At 37.9% G+C, this 20,949-nt stretch overlaps 1 protein-coding gene across 1 annotated transcript in view; it reads left to right on the forward strand.

The window, feature by feature from the left end:
- LOC122816456 (cytochrome P450 3A2-like) overlaps positions 1-20,949 on the forward strand; it is a 525,311-nt gene that overhangs the window by 83,488 nt on the left and 420,874 nt on the right. The window contains exon 2 of the mRNA XM_044089264.1: positions 20,190-20,283. Within this exon, the coding sequence (XP_043945199.1) occupies positions 20,190-20,283 (94 nt within the window). The remainder of the gene's footprint in view (positions 1-20,189; positions 20,284-20,949) is intronic.

Here is a 20,949-nt window from a genome sequence, read left to right on the forward strand (position 1 = left end):
GAGGTGGATTAAATGTACTGTTTTTTCTAGGTATTGCTAAATTGCCTCTATTACCTTCTAGCATCCTTGAATTTTGCTCTGAGAAGTATATATCAAAGTTCAACTTCCTAACATACATTTTTAATTCAGTAATATTATCCACTAAATTTCCTTTCCCTTCAGGGAGAAATTTAATACCTTTGGACAATAAGTTGAAATACTCGGGTATAATAATTCTGTCAGTATAGCTGTATATTATGAAACCATTCTCTTTATGTATTATATCATTCTCATTTATGTTTAATTACTGTTGTTGTTGTGTCTTTCGGCTTTTCCCGGTTAGGGGTCGCCAAAGCGGAACTCCGGTCCGCTAATGATTGGCATTAGATTTTTACGTGCTGAGTTGCTGGTCCTGACGCACAACCTTCAACGAAGGTACGCCCATTCACGCATGTCTCCACACAGAAGACACTCTAGCTGAGAATCGAACAGGACAACGTCTTACTGTGAGGCGACAACGCTACCGCAGCACTACCACCGCAGTTATGTTTAATTACTGAATTGTTCATATTCCTGTATACATTCCTCCTCTGGGGTTGTGGATAATGTATATTGTACTCCCCCTGATCCGTATACTTGTGGGCCAGTCTCTCCGAGTGACGAACTGTCTGAAAATCCTGAGCTGCTGCATGATAACTGTCTATACTTTCATTGTTTTCATTCAAACCCCTCAGTACTTCACTATAACTAGGTATATAAGCATTCCTGGAACTAGAATTCAAGATATTTGCTACTGGAGAGACCTTTTTACTTTCATACTGTTTAATATCTCTTTCTAATTTTATTTCCTTATGAAAAAGATTTATTCATCTCTCCACTTTATCTAATATCTTGAAATACAAATCCTTATGTTGAAAAAACAATGGATCCTGTTTGATTTTTGCATCAGGCCTCTCAATCTCCTGTGCTACATGTTCACTTTGTCTTTCATAATAAAAGTTTTTTTTTTATCAATCCCAACACAAGTTTCATCAAAAAATGTTACTGAAATCATGCAAAATTTCTTCATTATAATTAATGCCAAAAGGAAATTTAAACAGCCTTAAACCTTGTGGTACAACAATTTAAATAAGCAGTGTCTACTTGCAAAGAATTTAGTTTAAATAGTCTTTTTTCAAAATGGTATATTAAGTCTTTTAAAGAATTGAAGGCTTCTTGTTCCCCATTTTTACTGTTGTTAATGTTAGGCTGTATCACATCATTCACAACCTCTTTTGAAAAACAGAATTTTTTAACAGTCTTTCCAAAAGGACATTTACATTTTCAGAATCAAACCCATTTGTTTTGTGATAACCAGCTTGTGTGCTGGTACAAGGTCTTTCATTGTCTCTAATTTGACTTAAATGTACAGCACCTTCAAGAAAAATGGCTTTAGGGGACAAAAGTGCTTAATTCTCAGTTTTGTAATAGAGTGTGAACCTTGAGGAGCCTGAATCATTCTTTCTACTAATTGCTGGTGATTTTTGGTGTTGTATCTTGGATTTAGTCTTTGCCACTCCCCCTGCTGCCTTGGCCTTTAGGGCTATTAACTGTCAAACCCACATGACAAGATATCCGTTATTCCTTCTTTCTAATCTGGGAGAAGTACTCCGTGATATTCCTGAAGCTGAGAACACATTCTCAGCCTTATCTTTGCTTAGCTTTGCCTCTCAAGTGGCTCAACACTCTTACCAAGTGCAGTTATGATGCAACATTTGCATCCTCTTAGTGCAGCTGCATCTGGGTCAGTTCTCTGTAGATATTCTTGGCTAAGACTTCTGTCCCTACCACAGGCTGTTAAGGCCAAATTGTTGTATCATACTCCAGATAGGAAGCATTTGTTTGGTTCTGCTGCTGCAGAACTTTTTGAAATCCTGCAGTATAAGGGGAAGGTACTGCAAGATTTGAGAAGATTTTCCGTTCTTCTGTCCCTGAGTTCCAGAAGAATTACCCATGAAAAGCAGGATCTTTTGTTAGGAGACAAAAAAATAACCCCACAAGGTAGAAGGGCTAATAAAGGGAGATTTCAGGATAAATTAGACAGAATCCCAAAGGTCAAAGGCCCTCTTTTCCTGACAAGCTCACTTCATTATGACTCTCAACCTGTTTTGAAACACTGATTTTCCTGAGTCTGTACACTACATGAATCAGCTTATCTAAATGAAGAACTCTCATTTTGTCAAGGTAAGTTAACTCATCTGAGTAAGAGTCTATCATATGGATGTAATACTGTTTGTATGTCTACATTTGTACAGCAGCAATATTAAAAAAACTTCACAGCCTCAAGTATTGCTTTTAAATACAATGTATATATTTGCTGTGCTTCTGTATGCACTCACCTGGTGCCCCTCAATTGCCTTTCCACCTTTTTTCAATTAATGTCTTCTGTTTTCTGAACAGAAGAGACCCTTACATCTATGAGCAAATGTCATTGACCTGTGCTATGTGTTTGCCTTGATGTAAATTGCATGCAGAATAGCATTAAGGAATACTTAGATTCCAGACATGCATTTTTTCCTTACAGGAACTGCTTGCACCTAGCGTACCCTGCTAGTACACAAGTGAAGTTCTGCACATGCACAGTGCAACATTAATAAGTAGTTAAGGTGTGTTATGCTTTGGTTTGCTCAAAAATATTGTCAGTCATTTGCGTGACATAGTACAACAAAAGTGAATGTACCACAGCATAACTGTCACCCTAACCATGTATTGATGTTATTATACAATGATTGTGTGATGTTATCACTTTGTAAATAAATTCAGATTTAGTTTTTTTTTTTAGTTTTACTATCCATGCATGTGATTTGCATTTGGTATTTTCACTAAATCGGGATACGATCTGTACATGCTTCATCGTTTGCATGTATTTTTTTCTTCAGAGAGGTTTAATGTTATGTAGTCCTATCTCACCGTAATTCTTGCTGGACCGACTTGGCCTATACTAAAGCTCGAGAGCGTTTAATCGGCTCGAGGCTAGCCCCTATCCCATGATGCCTCACGGCAATTCCCCAGATCTCATTTGCCACGAAAGCTTCGAGGTTGTCTTACTGGCTCGTTGGCTAAGTAGAATGATTTTTTACTTTATTCAGTCCTTTTCTATCACCTTTTTCTGTCATATATATATATATCTTAGTAGTTTCTTCTGTATTGTGCGTCTGTTTTTTGAAAGTTTTCAACCCTTATTCCCTCCTTAGGACTGTACGGCCCATTTAAATTAGAGGGCCGTAGTGCCTGTTTAAGTTAGAGGGCCTTTCCTCACTGTGTGTGTGTGTGTGTGTGTGTGTGTGTGTGTGTGTGAATGTTATAAATAAAAAAAAAACTTTTCTTCTTCCTTACACCTTTATTTTTTTAGTCTTTAACTATGTCTAAAGATAAAGATAAGGGTCATAAGGATCATCGTCCAGGCTTCAAAAATTTGTGACAGGTGTGCGCAGAAAATGTCTCTTACAGACAGCTACACCAGTTGCGTATATTGTCTGGGCGAAGCCCATTTACAGGAACCTTGCACCTTCTGTCACGCTTTTAGTACAAGAGTAAAACTCAGTCCAAAAAGATGCGTGACTTTCCAATGAGCAATAAAATGAAAGTAGAAATTCAAACAAATAAATCCATGTAAGTTAGCAAATTGTTTATTCCAAACGAGTAAGCGCTTTCGCCAAAGGCTTCTTCAGACTCTTTACACAAACTAAAACTTTGAACATCACTTTTAAAACCAACAAAAGCTTGTGATAGGATCTCTATAATCACATGTTTCCTTCATTTAAAAATACAGTAACCCATTAAACTCAGTTCCATGAATGTTACCTTGTTCAGCTAAGAAAAATACTGGTATATTAAAAGTAAGAACTGAATAGTTCAAAATAAACATACATAAAAAAACATACATAAAAAAACATACATAAAAAATGCATCGGTGCCCAAACATACATTATATTATATTAAACAATTGAGTATATCTCAGAGCCTTGTCATATTTACTTATCATCTCATGGTGCTTTAGGAAAATCTCGTACTGAACTTTCAGGCAGTATATATCAAAAAAGCCATTTCAGACTTGGTTAGTATAACCCAAACTGCTTGTAATGCACATATTTACAAAGTGTGACTTTAGATATTTCCGTGTTTTACTGGAAGTTCATACTATCCAGAGTAGACTCGTAAAACAGTCAACAATTACAGGTGGTTAAAAACTTGTATCACATTAGTTAGGCTATTCTCGTATAAATCAAAAGTTAAAACAGTTTTTCAAAATTACTTATTTTCTGCAGACTCTGAAGCGCTTTTAAAAATCACAGCACAACAAAGTATTCCTTGCGTATGTGGCTGGTGAATTCTTGAATGCAAAACACAGAACGCTACTGTAGGTACTTACGTACCAAAGCGTTCATAAAAATAAACATTGTGTCTATTTAAAAGCCGATTAGGCTTACAACAGGCATAAGTACATGACGAGCTTTTCAATAGCTGTCCATTAGTTCATGCCTTAGTCTCTTCAATCTCCGTTAATAAACAGGGACATTTGACATTTCAGGATGTGAACGTAACTTACAAAAATGTGGGTGGAAGAATGCTTCAACAATAATCGAAGCAACAAAACGTCTATATGGAAACAGAGCAATATCTTAATAATTAACTTGACTCTCGTACAGATCCACAATGGTGGAAATAAGCACACTGACTTAAGCAACCATTAATTGCACTTTATAATTGTTACATCCTTGATACCCAAATTTAAAATATAGACATTGTGAAATGTTAAAACTCTTATGTGGTGAAGCGGAAAATATAGGGAAGGAATACATGAGGGCAACGGGGAAAATGGAAAGTATTTTGGCACAGATATTCCGTTAATCCCGAATGGCATCCTGAGGTGTCTTACATTAGTTTTATAAACAGTACTTTTCAATACTAAATATATGTGTGCAAAGATTCATTTCTTATGACAAATGTTGAAAGTATATGAAATGCCTACAATATGTCTGAGTATATAGATAGGTCATCTACACCATGGTCATAATGTTGTGAGGAAAATGTACCTAACTAATGTGGAATTTAGAACAGTTAGTGGGACATCTCTTTACCTCGTAATCTTCTACTTTTCAAAATGGCTTTATTTGGATTTTATCGTTAAGGCCTGGTGGTTTATCGGACCTTAATCTTATGATCCATCTTGTTTCTTGTTCTAAAGTTCTGTTAATTAGATCACCACCTCTGAATCCTTCATACACACATTGAATGGCACAGAACTTAAAGGAATGACTGGTACCAGTTGAACTTTTATGTCTAGCCAATGCATTGGTTTCTGTACCTACTCTAAGGTGGTGCGTGTGTTCCCTAATCCTCTCCTTAAATGATCTATTTGTTTTCCTATGTAGTAACTATTACATCCTAAACATTTAGCCATATATATGACATTTTACTTTCACAGTTGGTGTTAGTGTTAAAATTGTAAATCGTCCTGTAGTAGGGTGCTCAAAACTAGTTTCTTTATTAATATAAATACATTGATTGCAATGACCACAGGGTACTGTGTTTCTATTCACTGTCAACCTGTTAACTAGTGGATGTCTTGGTCTACATAGGATACTCTTCAGATTGGGAAGGTTTTTATAAGCTATCAGGTGTGGGGCCAGCAATCTCACTAACTTCTATATCTGAATTCAAAATACCCCAGTGTTTCTTCATAATGCTTTTCACTTGCAGGCTCATTTTACTAAAAGTAAGGTTAGCTCTAACTTCATTCCTAGGGGAACCTGAGCTAGTGGTCATTGCTTCATGTGCCATAAAATATGGTTTCGCAGTACTTGTTCTTAAGGTCTCCACTGTGTTAATAGTGTCTAATATTTCTTTTCTTTGTAACCTCTCTCCAGAAATCTCTCCTTCATGTCCTCTATTCCTGAAACATAAGTTTCTTGTTGTGGATTCAATCTAGATACCCTCATAAATTGTCCTTTAAGGACGTTTTGAAATACATGGCGGGATGCATACTTTGTCTATGTAATATATTGTTTCTTTGGCAATCTTTCCTATAAATAGTTGTGTTGATCATACCATTGGTCATTCTAAATACTTCCACGTCCAAAATGGAAGATTGCTAACTGAGAAGTTTGCAGTAAATTTTAAGAAGTCCGTGGTATTGTCCAAGTAAGAAACAAAGTTTAATAGGAGGGTTCATCTCCAAGCCATATAAAAGAGGTCGTCCACAAAGCGACAGTACATTGCAGCATGTTCTATAAATGATAGATTATTGAAGAGAAAATATCTTCCCATCTGGCCATGACTAGGTTGGCGTAGCTATTTGCACATGATGTGCCCATAGCCACGCCATCCTTCTGTAAGTAAATGACTTCTTCAAATGCAAAGACATTATTAGTTAATATAGTCTCTAATAGCAGGGTCACAAGGTCAATCTTTCTATCAGTGAAGTCTGAATGTGCTTTCAAATATTCAGTGATCAGTCTTATTCCTACGTCATTGGGGATCACTGTGAATAAGCTAACCACATCAAGTGTCACAAAGAAAAAATGTTGGTTCGTATCCAATGAGTGAGTTTGAGAATATAGGTCTAAAAGAAATTGCTTACTATCTTTCAGGATCTTCTTATTACCATTAACTAACGGTCTAAGTACACTCTCTAGATAAATAGATAGGGGTTCTGTTACCCACCCTTGACCTGCAACAATAGGTCTAAATGGTGGGTCTCTGCTGTTCTTATGGACTTTAGGAAGTCCCTGTATGATCGGTATAGTGGGATTGTTCACCTTTAGGTATCCATACAGCTCTTGTGTTATGTCATGCGATAGTACCAGGTCATCTAGGGTATTGTAAACACTAAAGACCATGTTATTTAAATTAGCCTTAGTTACTTTTGTATATGTAGTTGTATCTTCAAGCATCTGAAACATTTTATTTGCATAGTAAGTATAGTCCATAATGACAACCGGTCCTCCTTTATCTGCTGGTCTTATTACAATAGACCTGTCATTTCTCAATGAATTCAAAGCTTGCCTTTGTTTATAGTTTAAATTACGTCCATGTTTGGATGGTTTATTCTCTTGATGACTTCTATATATTTCATCTTCCACTACATTCCCAAATACCTCTATAGTCGGGTTTGGCGAAAGCGCTTACTCGTTTGGAATAAACAATTTGCTAACTTACATGGATTTATTTGTTTGAATTTCTACTTTCATTTTATTGCTCATTGGAAAGTCACGCATCTTTTTGGACTGAGTTTTACTAGTGTTTTAGCGTGAGTATCCTACCTCAACTAACAGCAGCTCTGAGTTTTGGATTTGTGCATTTACTTTTTACTTTTGTCAGAGCTGCAGAGAGTGAGGATGGCGAATGAAAGTATTGTGAATATTGAACTGCCTTATGTACCGAGAGTGTTAGAACCTACTTCAAGTGTCCTGGACAGATTTAAGACTTGTGTCTCTGGGAGTACAAACCTACTCATGGACTTTAATCCAGTCGTAGATGGAGGAACTGATACTCAGTTAGGTATGACTAACTTGGATGTTTCCAAAGACTTACATGAATTAGAGACTGTGTTTACTAAATTAATCAAACTACAAGTTCAGAGACATTATTTTGAAGTATGTTTAAATAAGCAAATCATACCTCGTGGGCTAAGAGTACTAAAATGCCCACCTCTGGTACTTCACTGCCAGATCTTCTATATCGTTGGCAGCAACTCAACCTTGAGTTGAGTTTTAGCTATATGAAACTTTTGATTGAATTTCACCTACCTGAAGAGGAGAGATTGAGATTGGTTGTTAACAATTTGTTTAAAGATTTTGAATGCAAATATAGTAATAATGAAATATGTATGAGTAAACTAAGAAAAGTTATAGAAGATGTGTTATTTTTAGAGAAACGGATGTTAGACCAGAAAAAAGTAAAAATTACCAGGGATTTACGAGATTTTAGAAATAATAATGTTTTCACTTGGCCCAGGGAAATGACACCGAACTCACACTTCAATTCTGATTTAAATGGATCTCAGAGACCATCAGGTGTAACAGGTAAAAGTTTCAGGAATACTACCTTAACCACACCTGTTAACAAACCAGATAGTTCTATTGTAATAAGACCAGCAGATAAAGGAGGACCGGTTGTCATTATGGACTATACTTACTATGCAAATAAAATGTTTCAGATGCTTGAAGATACAACTACATATACAAAAGTAACTAAGGCTAATTTAAATAACATGGTCTTTAGTGTTTACAATACCCTAGATGACCTGGTACTATCGCATGACATAACACAAGAGCTGTATGGATACCTAAAGGTGAACAATCCCACTATACCGATCATACAGGGACTTCCTAAAGTCCATAAGAACAGCAGAGACCCACCATTTAGACCTATTGTTGCAGGTCAAGGGTGGGTAACAGAACCCCTATCTATTTATCTAGAGAGTGTACTTAGACCGTTAGTTAATGGTAATAAGAAGATCCTGAAAGATAGTAAGCAATTTCTTTTAGACCTATATTCTCAAACTCACTCATTGGATACGAACCAACATTTTTTCTTTGTGACACTTGATGTGGTTAGCTTATTCACAGTGATCCCCAATGACGTAGGAATAAGACTGATCACTGAATATTTGAAAGCACATTCAGACTTCACTGATAGAAAGATTGACCTTGTGACCCTGCTATTAGAGACTATATTAACTAATAATGTCTTTGCATTTGAAGAAGTCATTTACTTACAGAAGGATGGCGTGGCTATGGGCACATCATGTGCAAATAGCTACGCCAACCTAGTCATGGCCAGATGGGAAGATATTTTCTCTTCAATAATCTATCATTTATAGAACATGCTGCAATGTACTGTCGTTTTGTGGACGACCTCTTTTTATATGGCTTGGAGATGAACCCTCCCTATTAAACTTTGTTTCTTACTTGGACAATACCACGGACTTCTTAAAATTTACTGCAAACTTCTCAGTTAGCAATCTTCCATTTTGGACGTGGAAGTATTTAGAATGACCAATGGTATGATCAACACAACTATTTATAGGAAAGATTGCCAAAGAAACAATATATTACATAGACAAAGTATGCATCCCGCCATGTATTTCAAAACGTCCTTAAAGGACAATTTATGAGGGTATCTAGATTGAATCCACAACAAGAAACTTATGTTTCAGGAATAGAGGACATGAAGGAGAGATTTCTGGAGAGAGGTTACAAAGAAAAGAAATATTAGACACTATTAACACAGTGGAGACCTTAAGAACAAGTACTGCGAAACCATATTTTATGGCACATGAAGCAATGACCACTAGCTCAGGTTCCCTAGGAATGAAGTTAGAGCTAACCTTACTTTTAGTAAAATGAGCCTGCAAGTGAAAAGCATTATGAAGAAACACTGGGGTATTTTGAATTCAGATATAGAAGTTAGTGAGATTGCTGGCCCCACACCTCGTATAGCTTATAAAACCTTCCCAATCTGAAGAGTATCCTATGTAGACCAAGACATCCACTAGTTAACAGGTTGACAGTGAATAGAAACACAGTACCCTGTGGTCATTGCAATCAATGTATTTATATTAATAAAGAAACTAGTTTTGAGCACCCTACTACAGGACGCATTTACAATTTTAACACTAACACCAACTGTAAAAGTAAAATGTCATATATATGGCTAAATGTTTAGGATGTAATAGTTACTACATAGGGAAAACAAATAGATCATTTAAGGAGAGGATTAGGGAACACACGCATCACCTTAGAGTAGGTACAGAAACCAATGCATTGGCTAGACATAAAAGTTCAACTGGTACCAGTCATTCCTTTAAGTTCTGTGCCATTCAATGTGTGTATGAAGGATTCAGAGGTGGTGATATAATTAACAGAACTTTAGAACAAGAAACAAGATGGATCATAAGATTAAGGTCCGATAAACCACCAGGCCTTAACGATAAAATCCAAATAAAGCCATTTTGAAAAGTAGAAGATTACGCAGGTAAAGAGATCTCCCACTAACTGTTCTAAATTCCACATTAGTTAGGTACATTTTCCTCACAACATTATGACCATGGTGTAGATGACCTATCTATATACTCAGACATATTGTAGGCATTTCATATACTTTCAACATTTGTCATAAGAAATGAATCTTTGCACACATATATTTAGTATTGAAAAGTACTGTTTATAAAACTAATGTAAGACACCTCAGGATGCCATTCGGGATTAACAGAATATATGTGCCAAAATACTTCCCATTTTCCCCTTCCCCCTCATGTATTCCTTCCCTATATTTTCCGCTTCACCACATAAGAGTTTTAACATTTCACAATGTCTATATTTTAAATTTGGGTATCAAGGATGTAACAATTATAAAGTGCAATTAATGGTTGCTTAAGTCAGTGTGCTTATTTCCACCATTGTGGATCTGTACGAGAGTCAAGTTAATTATTAAGATATTGCTCTGTTTCCATATAGACGATTTGTTGCTTCGTTTATTGTTGAAGCATTCTTCCACCCACATTTTTGTAAGTTACGTTCACATCCTGAAATGTCAAATGTCCCTGTTTATTAACGGAGATTGAAGAGACTAAGGCATGAACTAATGGACAGCTATTGAAAAGCTCGTCATGTACTTATGCCTGTTGTAAGCCTAATCGGCTTTTTTAAATAGACACAATGTTTATTTTATGAACGCTATATGGTACGTGGCACGCACAGTAGCGTTCTTTGTTTTGCATTCAAGAATTAACCAGGCACATACGCCGCAAGGAATACTTTGTTGTGCTGTGATTTTTAAAAGCGTTCAGAGTCTGCAGAAAATAAGTAATTTTGAAAACTGTTTTTAACTTTTGATTTATACGAGAATAGCCTAACTAATGTGATACAAGTTTTTAACCACCTGTAATTGTTGACTGTTTCTGAGTCTACTCTGGATAGTATGAACTTCCAGTAAAACACGGAAATATCTAAAGTCACACTTTGTAAATATGTGCATTACAAGCAGTTTGGGTTATACTAACCAAGTCTGAAATGGCTTTTTTGATATATACTGCCTGAAAGTTCAGTACGAGATTTTCCTAAAGCACCATGAGATGATAAGTAAATATGACAAGGCTCTGAGATATACTCAATTGTTTAATATAATATAATGTATGTTTGGGCACCGATGCATTTTTTATGTATGTTTTTATGTATGTTTTTTTATGTATGTTTATTTTGAACTATTCAGTTCTTACTTTTAATATACCAGTATTTTTCTTAGCTGAACAAGGTAACATTCATGGAACTGAGTTTAATGGGTTACTGTATTTTTAAATGAAGGAAACATGTGATTATAGAGATCCTATCACAAGCTTTTGTTGGTTTTAAAAGTGATGTTCAAAGTTTTAGTTTGTGTAAAGAGTCTGAAGAAGCCTTTGGCGAAAGCGCTTACTCGTTTGGAATAAACAATTTGCTAACTTACATGGATTTATTTGTTTGAATTTCTACTTTCATTTTATTGCTCATTGGAAAGTCACGCATCTTTTTGGACTGAGTTTTACTAGTGTTTTAGCGTGAGTATCCTACCTCAACTAACAGCAGCTCTGAGTTTTGGATTTGTGCATTTAGTACAAGAGTGTTAAATAAAAAGAAGAGAGCTTATTGACAGGGGTCTCATGACCAGTTCCTTCCAGGAACAGCTGGAACCTGGTCAGGCAGCTCCAAAATCTTCAAAGAGAAATTCATTGGCCCCGACTTCGGAGCTGACCAAAAAGTCTAAAGTGTCGGAACCAAGGAGTTCCGGTTCCGACTCTGCTTCATCTTCAGTGCAGTCTATTCCATCGGTTCCGAGACAGTCTTCGGTACCAAAGGTTTTGCCTGACATGGAGGCTGTATCTCCTATTTTGAGATCTCCTATTTTGGAGAGAAGGAGGTCTGACAACGTGGTTACACACGAAACAACCTGTCATAGGTCGTCCACTTGTTCCTCCCCAAAAGAAAGCAGTTTTGACCATGGACGCTTCCCATATAGGGTGGGGGGCATTATCTGGGAAAAACAGTCCAAGGTCCTTGGCAAAACCACGAGAACCACTTACACATCAATGTTCTGGAGATGAGAGAGGTGCTATATGCATTGCAAGAACTTCACAGCTACCTTCCCACTGGAACGATTGCGATTCAGTCAGACAACATGTCTGTTGTGTGGTACATAAACAAACAAGGGGGAACCAAGTCTTACCCACGTGGCAGAGAGGCCTTAAGAGTTTGGAAATGGGCGATTGATACTCAACGCTTCCTGATAGCAATGCATATCCCGGGGAAATCCAATGTAATAGCGGACAAACTTAGCTGAGCAATTCTGATGCCTCACGAGTGGTCCCTAAATCCAATGGTTGCGAAAGAGATCTTTCACAAATGGGGCCAGTCTTGCTGCGATCTGTTTGCCCTTCACCTGAACACCAAATGCAGCAGCTACTTTGCCCTCATTCCCCATCAGGGGATGTCACCCAGGGATGCTTTAGTTCACGATTGGCCCCCGGGACTTTTCTATGCCTTTCCTCCCTTTCCACTCATACCCAAAGTAATACAGAAAGCAAGACAGTTGAGGAGTACCTCGATCCTCATTGCTCCTTACTGGCCTCGACAAGTTTGGTTTCCTTTCCTGTGGCCCTACCTTTTGGAGGAACCATGGATTCTGGATCCATCTCCAGATCTCCTGATTCATCAATCGGGACAGTTCCACCCCTCCATCCACACCATCAAATTGACTGCATGGCTGCTCCAATTCCACGTATAGCCAGGTGCATTCCCTTATCCCCAGCGGTCAAACACATCCTAATTTCATCCCATAAACCTTCCACTCAGAAACTATATTCTAGCAAATGGAAAAGGTTTTCCCTTTGGCTACGAACCGGAGCTTAGATCCATATACAGCTCCTTTAGAATCCATTTTATCCTTCCTAACAACAAATTTTCATGAAGGAGCGCCAGCCGCTACAGTTAGAGTTCAATTAGCTGCCATTTCCAATTTCCATTTTGGTTTCATGGGAAATGCAATCATGCAACACTCCATCTGTAAATCCTTCTTAAAAGTTCTTCATCTTAGGCCCCCAATAAAACAACCTTTAGAACCCTGGGACTTAAATTTAGTCCTCTCATCTTTGATGTCTGCACCCTCTGAACAATCCTCGTCGTCAGACTTAAAATTGTTATCATGGAAAACCCTGTTCTTGGTAGCTATAACATCGGCTAGGAGAGTCTCGGAACTTCAGTCCCTAACTATTCGATCTCCTTACATTATCTTTCACAAGGATAGAGTCTCTCTTAGGACAAAACCCTTCCTTTCTCCCTAAGGTATGCTCAGAACACAACCTGAATACTACCATTGAGCTACCTGTGTTTTTTCCAAACCACTCTAATAAATCAGAGTATAGACTTCACCTACTAGATGTCCACAGGATACTCAAATTATATATACACAGGACCAAAGAATTCAGGAAATCTTATCAGCTTTTTGTTTCCTTTTCTGACAAAAGGAAAGGTTTACCTGTTCCAAAAATTACTCTTTCAAAATGGCTTTCGGATTGCATATCCTTTGCTTATCAACAAGCTGGTAGATGATTACCGTTAAAAGCTAAAGGTCACTCTACTAGGGCTGTAGCTACTTCATGCGCCTTTAGATCTAGGCTCCCAATTGATACTATTTGTGCAGCAGCTACTTGGGCAAGGCCACATACGTTTGTCACTCATTACAAATTGGATTTGGCCTCCCAGGACAGGTCATCTTTTGGGTCCACTGTGTGGAAGAGTCTTTTTGCTTGAGCCACCCGGGATAAAGGTGCTAGGGACGCTGTCCCATCCAGCAAGAATTACGGTGAGATAGGACTATATAACATAACGAAGTTATGTACTTACCATAACGTTCCATGTTTGTAGTCCATTTCGCCTATATTTTTGCATCCCTCCCTCCAACCCCCTTCCCGTTTCTGGGGGATCTAATGGACCTCTTTTTGGGGCTGCCTGACTTTGCTCTTTATTGTCCACCTGGAATGGATTATGTTTCTAATCCCTTCCTGTATTTTTACCGATTCTTTATTATTATTATTACCTGATAGGTATTTATTACTTTCTTGCAAACTAGATCTGGGGAATTGCCGTGAGGCACCATGGGATAGGGGCTAGCCTTGAGCCAGTAAAACGCTCTTGAACTTTAGTATAGGCCGAGTCATAGCCGAATATCGGCTCCGAACCCATCCAGCAAGAATATAGGCGAGATGGACTACAAACATGGAACGTTATGGTAAGTACATAACTTCTTTTCTATGCTGGTGTCTTTTACAAACAGCTAGTTGTTAGTGCCGAAATGTATTTAAAACCTTTTGGCAGTGCTGTTGTCATTGTCAATGCCCGTCAACAAGAAGAAGAGCTTGGTGATAGTTTTAAATGGCAAAAATAAATGTTGGGCTATATTCATACCTCTCAACTGTCCAGATTTTCACAGAATGTTCAGACTTTTGCCTCATAATTTTTGACAGTTCCTCATAACATTTATGTTTTTTGGCAAATCATTGAGGATTGATGTCACCATATAATGACATAATACATATAACTTTCAGACTTCATATCATACAAAAATGCATGCCAACACAAATCCTGTTATTCTAACAACTTTCTAAGTTTGTAAGAGCAATATTTAAAATCTGTCCTGATTTTTGGGCTTTTCTCCTCCCTATTATTGTAGGCTTTGTCCAGATTTCATATGCTAAGAAGTTCAGAGGTATGCATGTATTTCAACTATTTTGTTGTAGATGCTGTGCCCACTTGATTTAGTACTCAGGTTAAAAATTCTGCTGTTTGGGGTTTTGATAAGGTGAAAGGCAGAGCATCATCTCTGTTTAAAAAGCAACTGTTTGCTGGTCTTCCTATCACTTTATAAAAACCCAGTTGCATGATGGTTTTTCAGTGAATGTGACACTTGACTGAGCTGCACATGGCTCATACTGAGCTTGCCACTTTTGAGACTTGTGCCTTGATGCCTCTAAGGTGAGTATAGCAAGAAAAGCATCACAAGCAGTGATCATTACTTTATCTGTGCTAGGGTTAGGTATTGTTGATGTTTAGAGGAGGAACAGAACCTGAAGGCCACTTACTTGTGGGACAAGAGCACTTCCTGATCAAGAATGGTTTAACTGTGGCATGATGCTGAAGTAATTACATAGTTTGCCATTTTTTTAAGAATTCTGATTGGTGGATTCTGATAAAATAACCTGTGGAGTTATACAGAGCCATAACAGTAGCAAGGGTGGAATGAAGGAAGCAGCTTCTCCAGATGAAATGTGATAGTAGGTGCGGATTCATGTCAATGTAGCAACACCAATCCAAGGGGAAAAAAATTCCTAAAGCTATACTAAGTGAACGAGGAAATATTTTTGGGCCAACCTCACTGCAGCTCTAAATGTATGGGGCAAGCCCCTCTGAACTTATGTATACTAACTGCAAGGTCACACAACAGGGGTGAAAGACATTATCGCTGAAATAGTTTTGGTTGATTTTAATCATAGTTTTTGCCATCGCTGGGATCAGTGTTGATCTATTCATTCATTCCCACTGATGCGATCTTCACTATCACAAGATGTGTAGGGGAGAAACTGATCATCATCAGTGTAGAAGAGGTCACTGCGAGCAGTATCTGCAGTAATTTAAACAGCCGTTGCTTAAATTGGCAGTGAGTGTTTGTGTATCATAATCTATATAAAGGAACTAAGTATCTGTCTTTGTTGCAGTTTATTAAAGGTGGTTGGCACATCCTGTTGTCAGAATCAGTGAGCCTATTCCTTCTGTTATAACTCTTTGCCACAGTTTAGTAAATGTAATGGAAGAGCAAAAGAGCCTTTATGCTTATACTGTCTGTATTACACATGTAAAATCTCAGTATTTAGCCACTCTGAAGACCCATTTATTTTTCTGTTCCTCATCTTCAGATGCAGACATTGCCAAGGACACAAACCATAGTAGGTATAGATTTGCCGTTGTATATTAGTGCAGACACTATGGCTTCCATGTAAGTTCTTTCTTGGGAAATTAATTGTTGTTAGAGTGTTACATGCATGACTGATTTGATGCAATAAACTGAGACCACAGAAACCAGTGTGATGTAACATTTTAAGGGCCAACATCCACTAAAAGCTGGTGATGAAGCATAAGCATGAAGTAGTATTAGAACTGTGGGAACCAGGCCACTCTGGTGGGGTTTAACTCTTCTGATAATCGTTCCAGTGCTGCAGCTACCATCATCATATGCTCTTTATCGACCACATGCAGAGATGCCATATATATAAAGGAGTGAATATATTAGAGTGCCTGAACTGCAATCGCTGGCAGCAAGATGGACCCAGTCAGGGAAACAAATCCCCTAAAACAGTGGCTTATCTTAATTACTGTGCATGTTTTGCAGGCAGGAAAGCCCCTCTGACATCTTCCCACACTCTGGCATCATAGATAAACTATCCCAGCTAATTGTTAATCCTTACGTAATTCATTGAATAGCAGAATGGATCATACACAGAATCTAGGAAATTAGGATAGGCAGCTGTATCTCCTCCAAAAGACCTATCAGTAGTGGTGTGTACCCCCATCAGTCATTGGGCTGTTCCTCTTTGCATTTATTTCTAGGCGGTCAGAGCTACTGTTAAGGATTTATGGCTGGCCAAGTGTGCAGATGACTAAACTTGGCTCCATCATAAACTCCTCAGAGAATACAAGATCTTTCAAAGGGCCTTTCCAAACTAAATAGCTGGTGTCAATATCATGGACTAAAATTGAATGACAAGACATGTATAATAATATCCTTCAGAAAGCAAGAAGCCCCGTGTAACCATCACATTGACAACACATCCCTGAATATTGAACCAGTAGTTAGGGACCTGGGAACCTATGCAGACAATGAGCTGTCTTTCGATTATCACATATTCCCTATTGTAAGAGTGCTTTTTCGTTGCACGACTCAGGGTATGGTGATATCCAGTGATGTGATTATTCCATTGTATTCTGCACATCAGGCTGATATGATATGAGGCTGAGTACAATGCCTCCTTTGGTATATACCTGGCCAAGCATTTCACACAACTCAAATGCCCACAATGCTTTCTTACTAAAAAACAAATCAATGGCTTAAATGTATTTATTTATTTATTTGCAGTTTGTTTGCCAGGATAGTCCATTGGGGCTACACAGAGCCTGTTTTCAATGGAGTCCTGGGGAGAAAAGCTACAGAAAAATACATATACACGTACAAAGTGCACATTTTACATACACATTACAAAAAGATTTACAGGAATACAGAGTAAATATGGAACTTAACAAGAGTATAGCAAATACATTTCAATAAAAAGCAAATAAAAATATAAAAACATTTTTTTTAAGCATGAGATAACTATTCAGTAATTGGTGAAATACCCAAAAGAGACAAGGGGCAGTAATGGAATATTTAGCTTGTAGGAGAGTGGGGAGGGTATTAGAAGGATCAGATAGGATCAGAGCAAGAGCACCCCCATTGTGAAGTTAGGTGTGAGTGAAGTGAGGTTTTAAAAAAGGGGAGACTGCTGATAGAATGTATAGTGGGTGGTAAAGAATTCCAGAGGCATGCTAGAGAGAAGGACATTAGCTGATTTCCTGCTGGACGTGCTGGTTTGTGCAACTTAATTAAAATCATAAAAAAACAATGCAGACAATCTTAAATCTTTGTCCTCTTCTCGTTGTCATACAGGCTACTGAAGGGGGATCTTTTTCACATGTACAGAGTCTCAACAGATCCCATCCTGTCAGACCTACTGCACATCTGCAAGTTCAGTGAAGGGTTAAACACCCGCTCAAGAGATCTAAATCTTTTTTGCAACATAAACAGAGCAGGTTGTGAGGATAGATATGTATGTCATAGAATAAATACCACTTCTTTGAAATCTTCTCACACTATTCATATGTAATCTGCACAAATGGATAGGTAACTGCTAACTCACCCCTGGTTTAGCACCTCTGCCCCTCATGACTGTTCAAGTAGATGACTGCAAACTAGGAGACATAATCGAAACTCCTAATGATGTGGACATACTACGAAAGGGCCTCACCTGGTGTCAAAGCCATGGCCTGAAGCTCAATGCCAAAAAGTGTATTGTCATCCCCTTTGGTAAAAACTCTGTACCCATGAACTACCACATAAGTGGTAGTCTACTTAACGCATAAAGTGTGATAAGAGACCTTGGGACACAGGTAGACAGTAATCTCTCCTTGGATAATCACATTGCCACAGTGGTCAGGAAATCCTTCTACGTGGCTCACCTCATCACAAAAGGTTTCTCATCCAGAAAAAAAGAGGTCATTGTTCCCCTCTACTCATTAGACCCATTATAGAGTACAACACCCCTTTTGGTATGTACCTCACAAGGTATCTACAACAACTGGAAAGGCCACCGAAATAACTCACAAAGAGGATTACTGGCCTCAAACAGATGTCCTACGCAGACCGTCTAAAAAAACTCCAGCTTTACTCCATCGCATATCGGCCTACTCAGAGGTGATCTCTGCCTAACATACAAAGCTATGTCAAACCCAGAGCTGTTGGGCATGCTCCACTTAAAGAAATCCCAATCCCTCCGAGCTACATGCTCTAGGGACCTAAACCTTGTCACCACATTAAACAGAACATGCTGGAGGAATAGATTTCTGTCCCAGAGACTTCCCATACTCTGGAACAGACTACCTATCTATGACAAACAGAGCTCCTCATTAGCACTCTTCAAGAAAAGGCTTGATGATTGGATAGGAAATTCACCCCAGGGATCACTTCTGTGGCTCTGGTCGACAGGGGCACAGGAAAGTAATTTTCTTGGGTGGCGAAAGCCAGGGTACTTTTTTGGCTAGGCTTATATAGGCCCTAGTGCTAATAGTCTAGTACCTACCTATGAATAGGGGCAATATGTAAATATTCTGTTCATCTCTGAGATATTCACACTTAAAAAGTAAGTGCTAAAAACATCATAGGAACGTATGGCTATGCTACTGAAGATCCTCATGGAACTATGAACCTATGAGTGCAGGAATGACGTAATACTTCAAACTAGTATGGCTGAATCAGAGTGGGTACACTGTAGGATAAAGATGCTGCCGCCTAGTTGAATTTATACCTAGACAGAGATGGTTAATGCCAAAAGCAAACATAAAATACCTGCTTTTGGTAAATCAGAGTCCTAAACAAGAAGGAATAAGCTGAACAATATCTTTGGGAATACTGAATATTATGAACTATTCACTCATTCACTTGAACAATATCTTTGGGAATACTGAATATTATGAAATATTCACTCATTCACTCGAATGATATCTTCGGGAATACTGAATATTATGAAATATTCACTGATTCACTCGAACAATATCTTCAGGAATGCTGAATATTAGAAATATTCACTCATTCACTCTCTACCTGCTTAGTCTAGTATAGGGTTGCAGGGAGGTTGGATAGAGCCTGTCTACTAAATCATCCCAAGCAAAGGCTGAGACGATTTTAGCCAGCTTGATTGATTAAACAAAGTGATCACACACATTTTGCATGCCTTCCTGAACAAAAGGATAGCTGTATGTTGCTTTCAAGTCAGCAGCAGTAATTAATTGGTTCCAGGTGACTCACTAGAGCACAATGTCACTTTAAATGCTGCCTATAAGTGAATTATCAAAGGCGGTACAGTACATGATGTACTGTACTGAGCTCTGAGTCTGACATAAACTGTCTGCTGTCACAAGTATCCTCAGAAGGGGTTTTGTGATGTTGTGAATAAATTAAATTTCAAATGGGGTGCACAATATTCAGCTTCCTGTGTCAGTATCTTGTAACCAATCTGTTTGATGCTTCCGGAAGAATGTGCGGACTTTAGTCCTTTTCTCATTCCTTACTGTTATAATAGACTGCCTGTTTCAAACATCCACTAAAGTATGCCAGTCTCAGGAGTCTTGTTAACCATTTTTGTAATGACAGCTGTAACTAGTAGATATTGAAATTATATTATACTATCATTTTGTGGAGTGTGTGTTTCTGATGTCTGATGACATTGTTTTTATACTTAAAAGTGTGTTATTTTCTTTGCTAATCGTAGTATTATATATGCTGTCCATTAATCATACTTTAATGAGCAATGAATTTATCCTGTTTTACAGATATGGAGTTTGGCCTTATGGTTTCTTTAGAAAATTGAATATTCCTGGACCACAGCCTCTACCTTTTATTGGGACACTTCTTAGTTATCGACGGGTATGCATTGTCCTAGTTTATTTGTTCGGTTGCTTATCTGTTTGTTTATATAGTTATGTATCTGTTTGTTTATATATTAGTTTCCCAACAGCTGCATTTGGCCACAGTTTCCTTTATTAGACTATAAGTTATGGGATGGGGCAGTACAGATATGTTAAGTGTTTCAGTGAAAAGAAATTAGGTGGTATACCTCGATTAACAGAAAATGAAAAATTGGTATAAGCCAATCTTGAGCTCAAATTGCAGCTCCAGCAAGAAATATGCAACAGTTGTGATTTAATGTATAGTACTGAAATTACTGTCATGGTTGACAGGTTGCAGATGTTATGCATGTCAAGAAACCTGTAGGCTCCCACAGAAGATCACAGATTATACAAGGGATGGAGAAAGGTAGTGATTAATTGAAAGCCCTCTGATATGATTGCATGTATGCATACATATGTCTTTGTGTGTGTGTGTAGATGTGAAGGCAGCTGTGAGAAATTAAGTGTTAGGTGATCCAGCAACGTCAGCTATGTGCCACTGAGATATGAACATGTCAATCAATCAACACCTATTTCAGTGAGTGCCTATCGAATAAAGAAATTTGGGTAGAACAACTTTTGCAGAGAGTGGAGTTTCATTATTGCTTTTCATTGTTGTGTGACCTCAGAGTAAATATATTTA

The sequence above is a fragment of the Protopterus annectens genome, chromosome 12.part0, assembly GCF_019279795.1.
Source record: "Protopterus annectens isolate FY-2018-M chromosome 12.part0, PAN1.0, whole genome shotgun sequence".
NCBI lineage: Eukaryota > Metazoa > Chordata > Ceratodontiformes > Protopteridae > Protopterus > Protopterus annectens.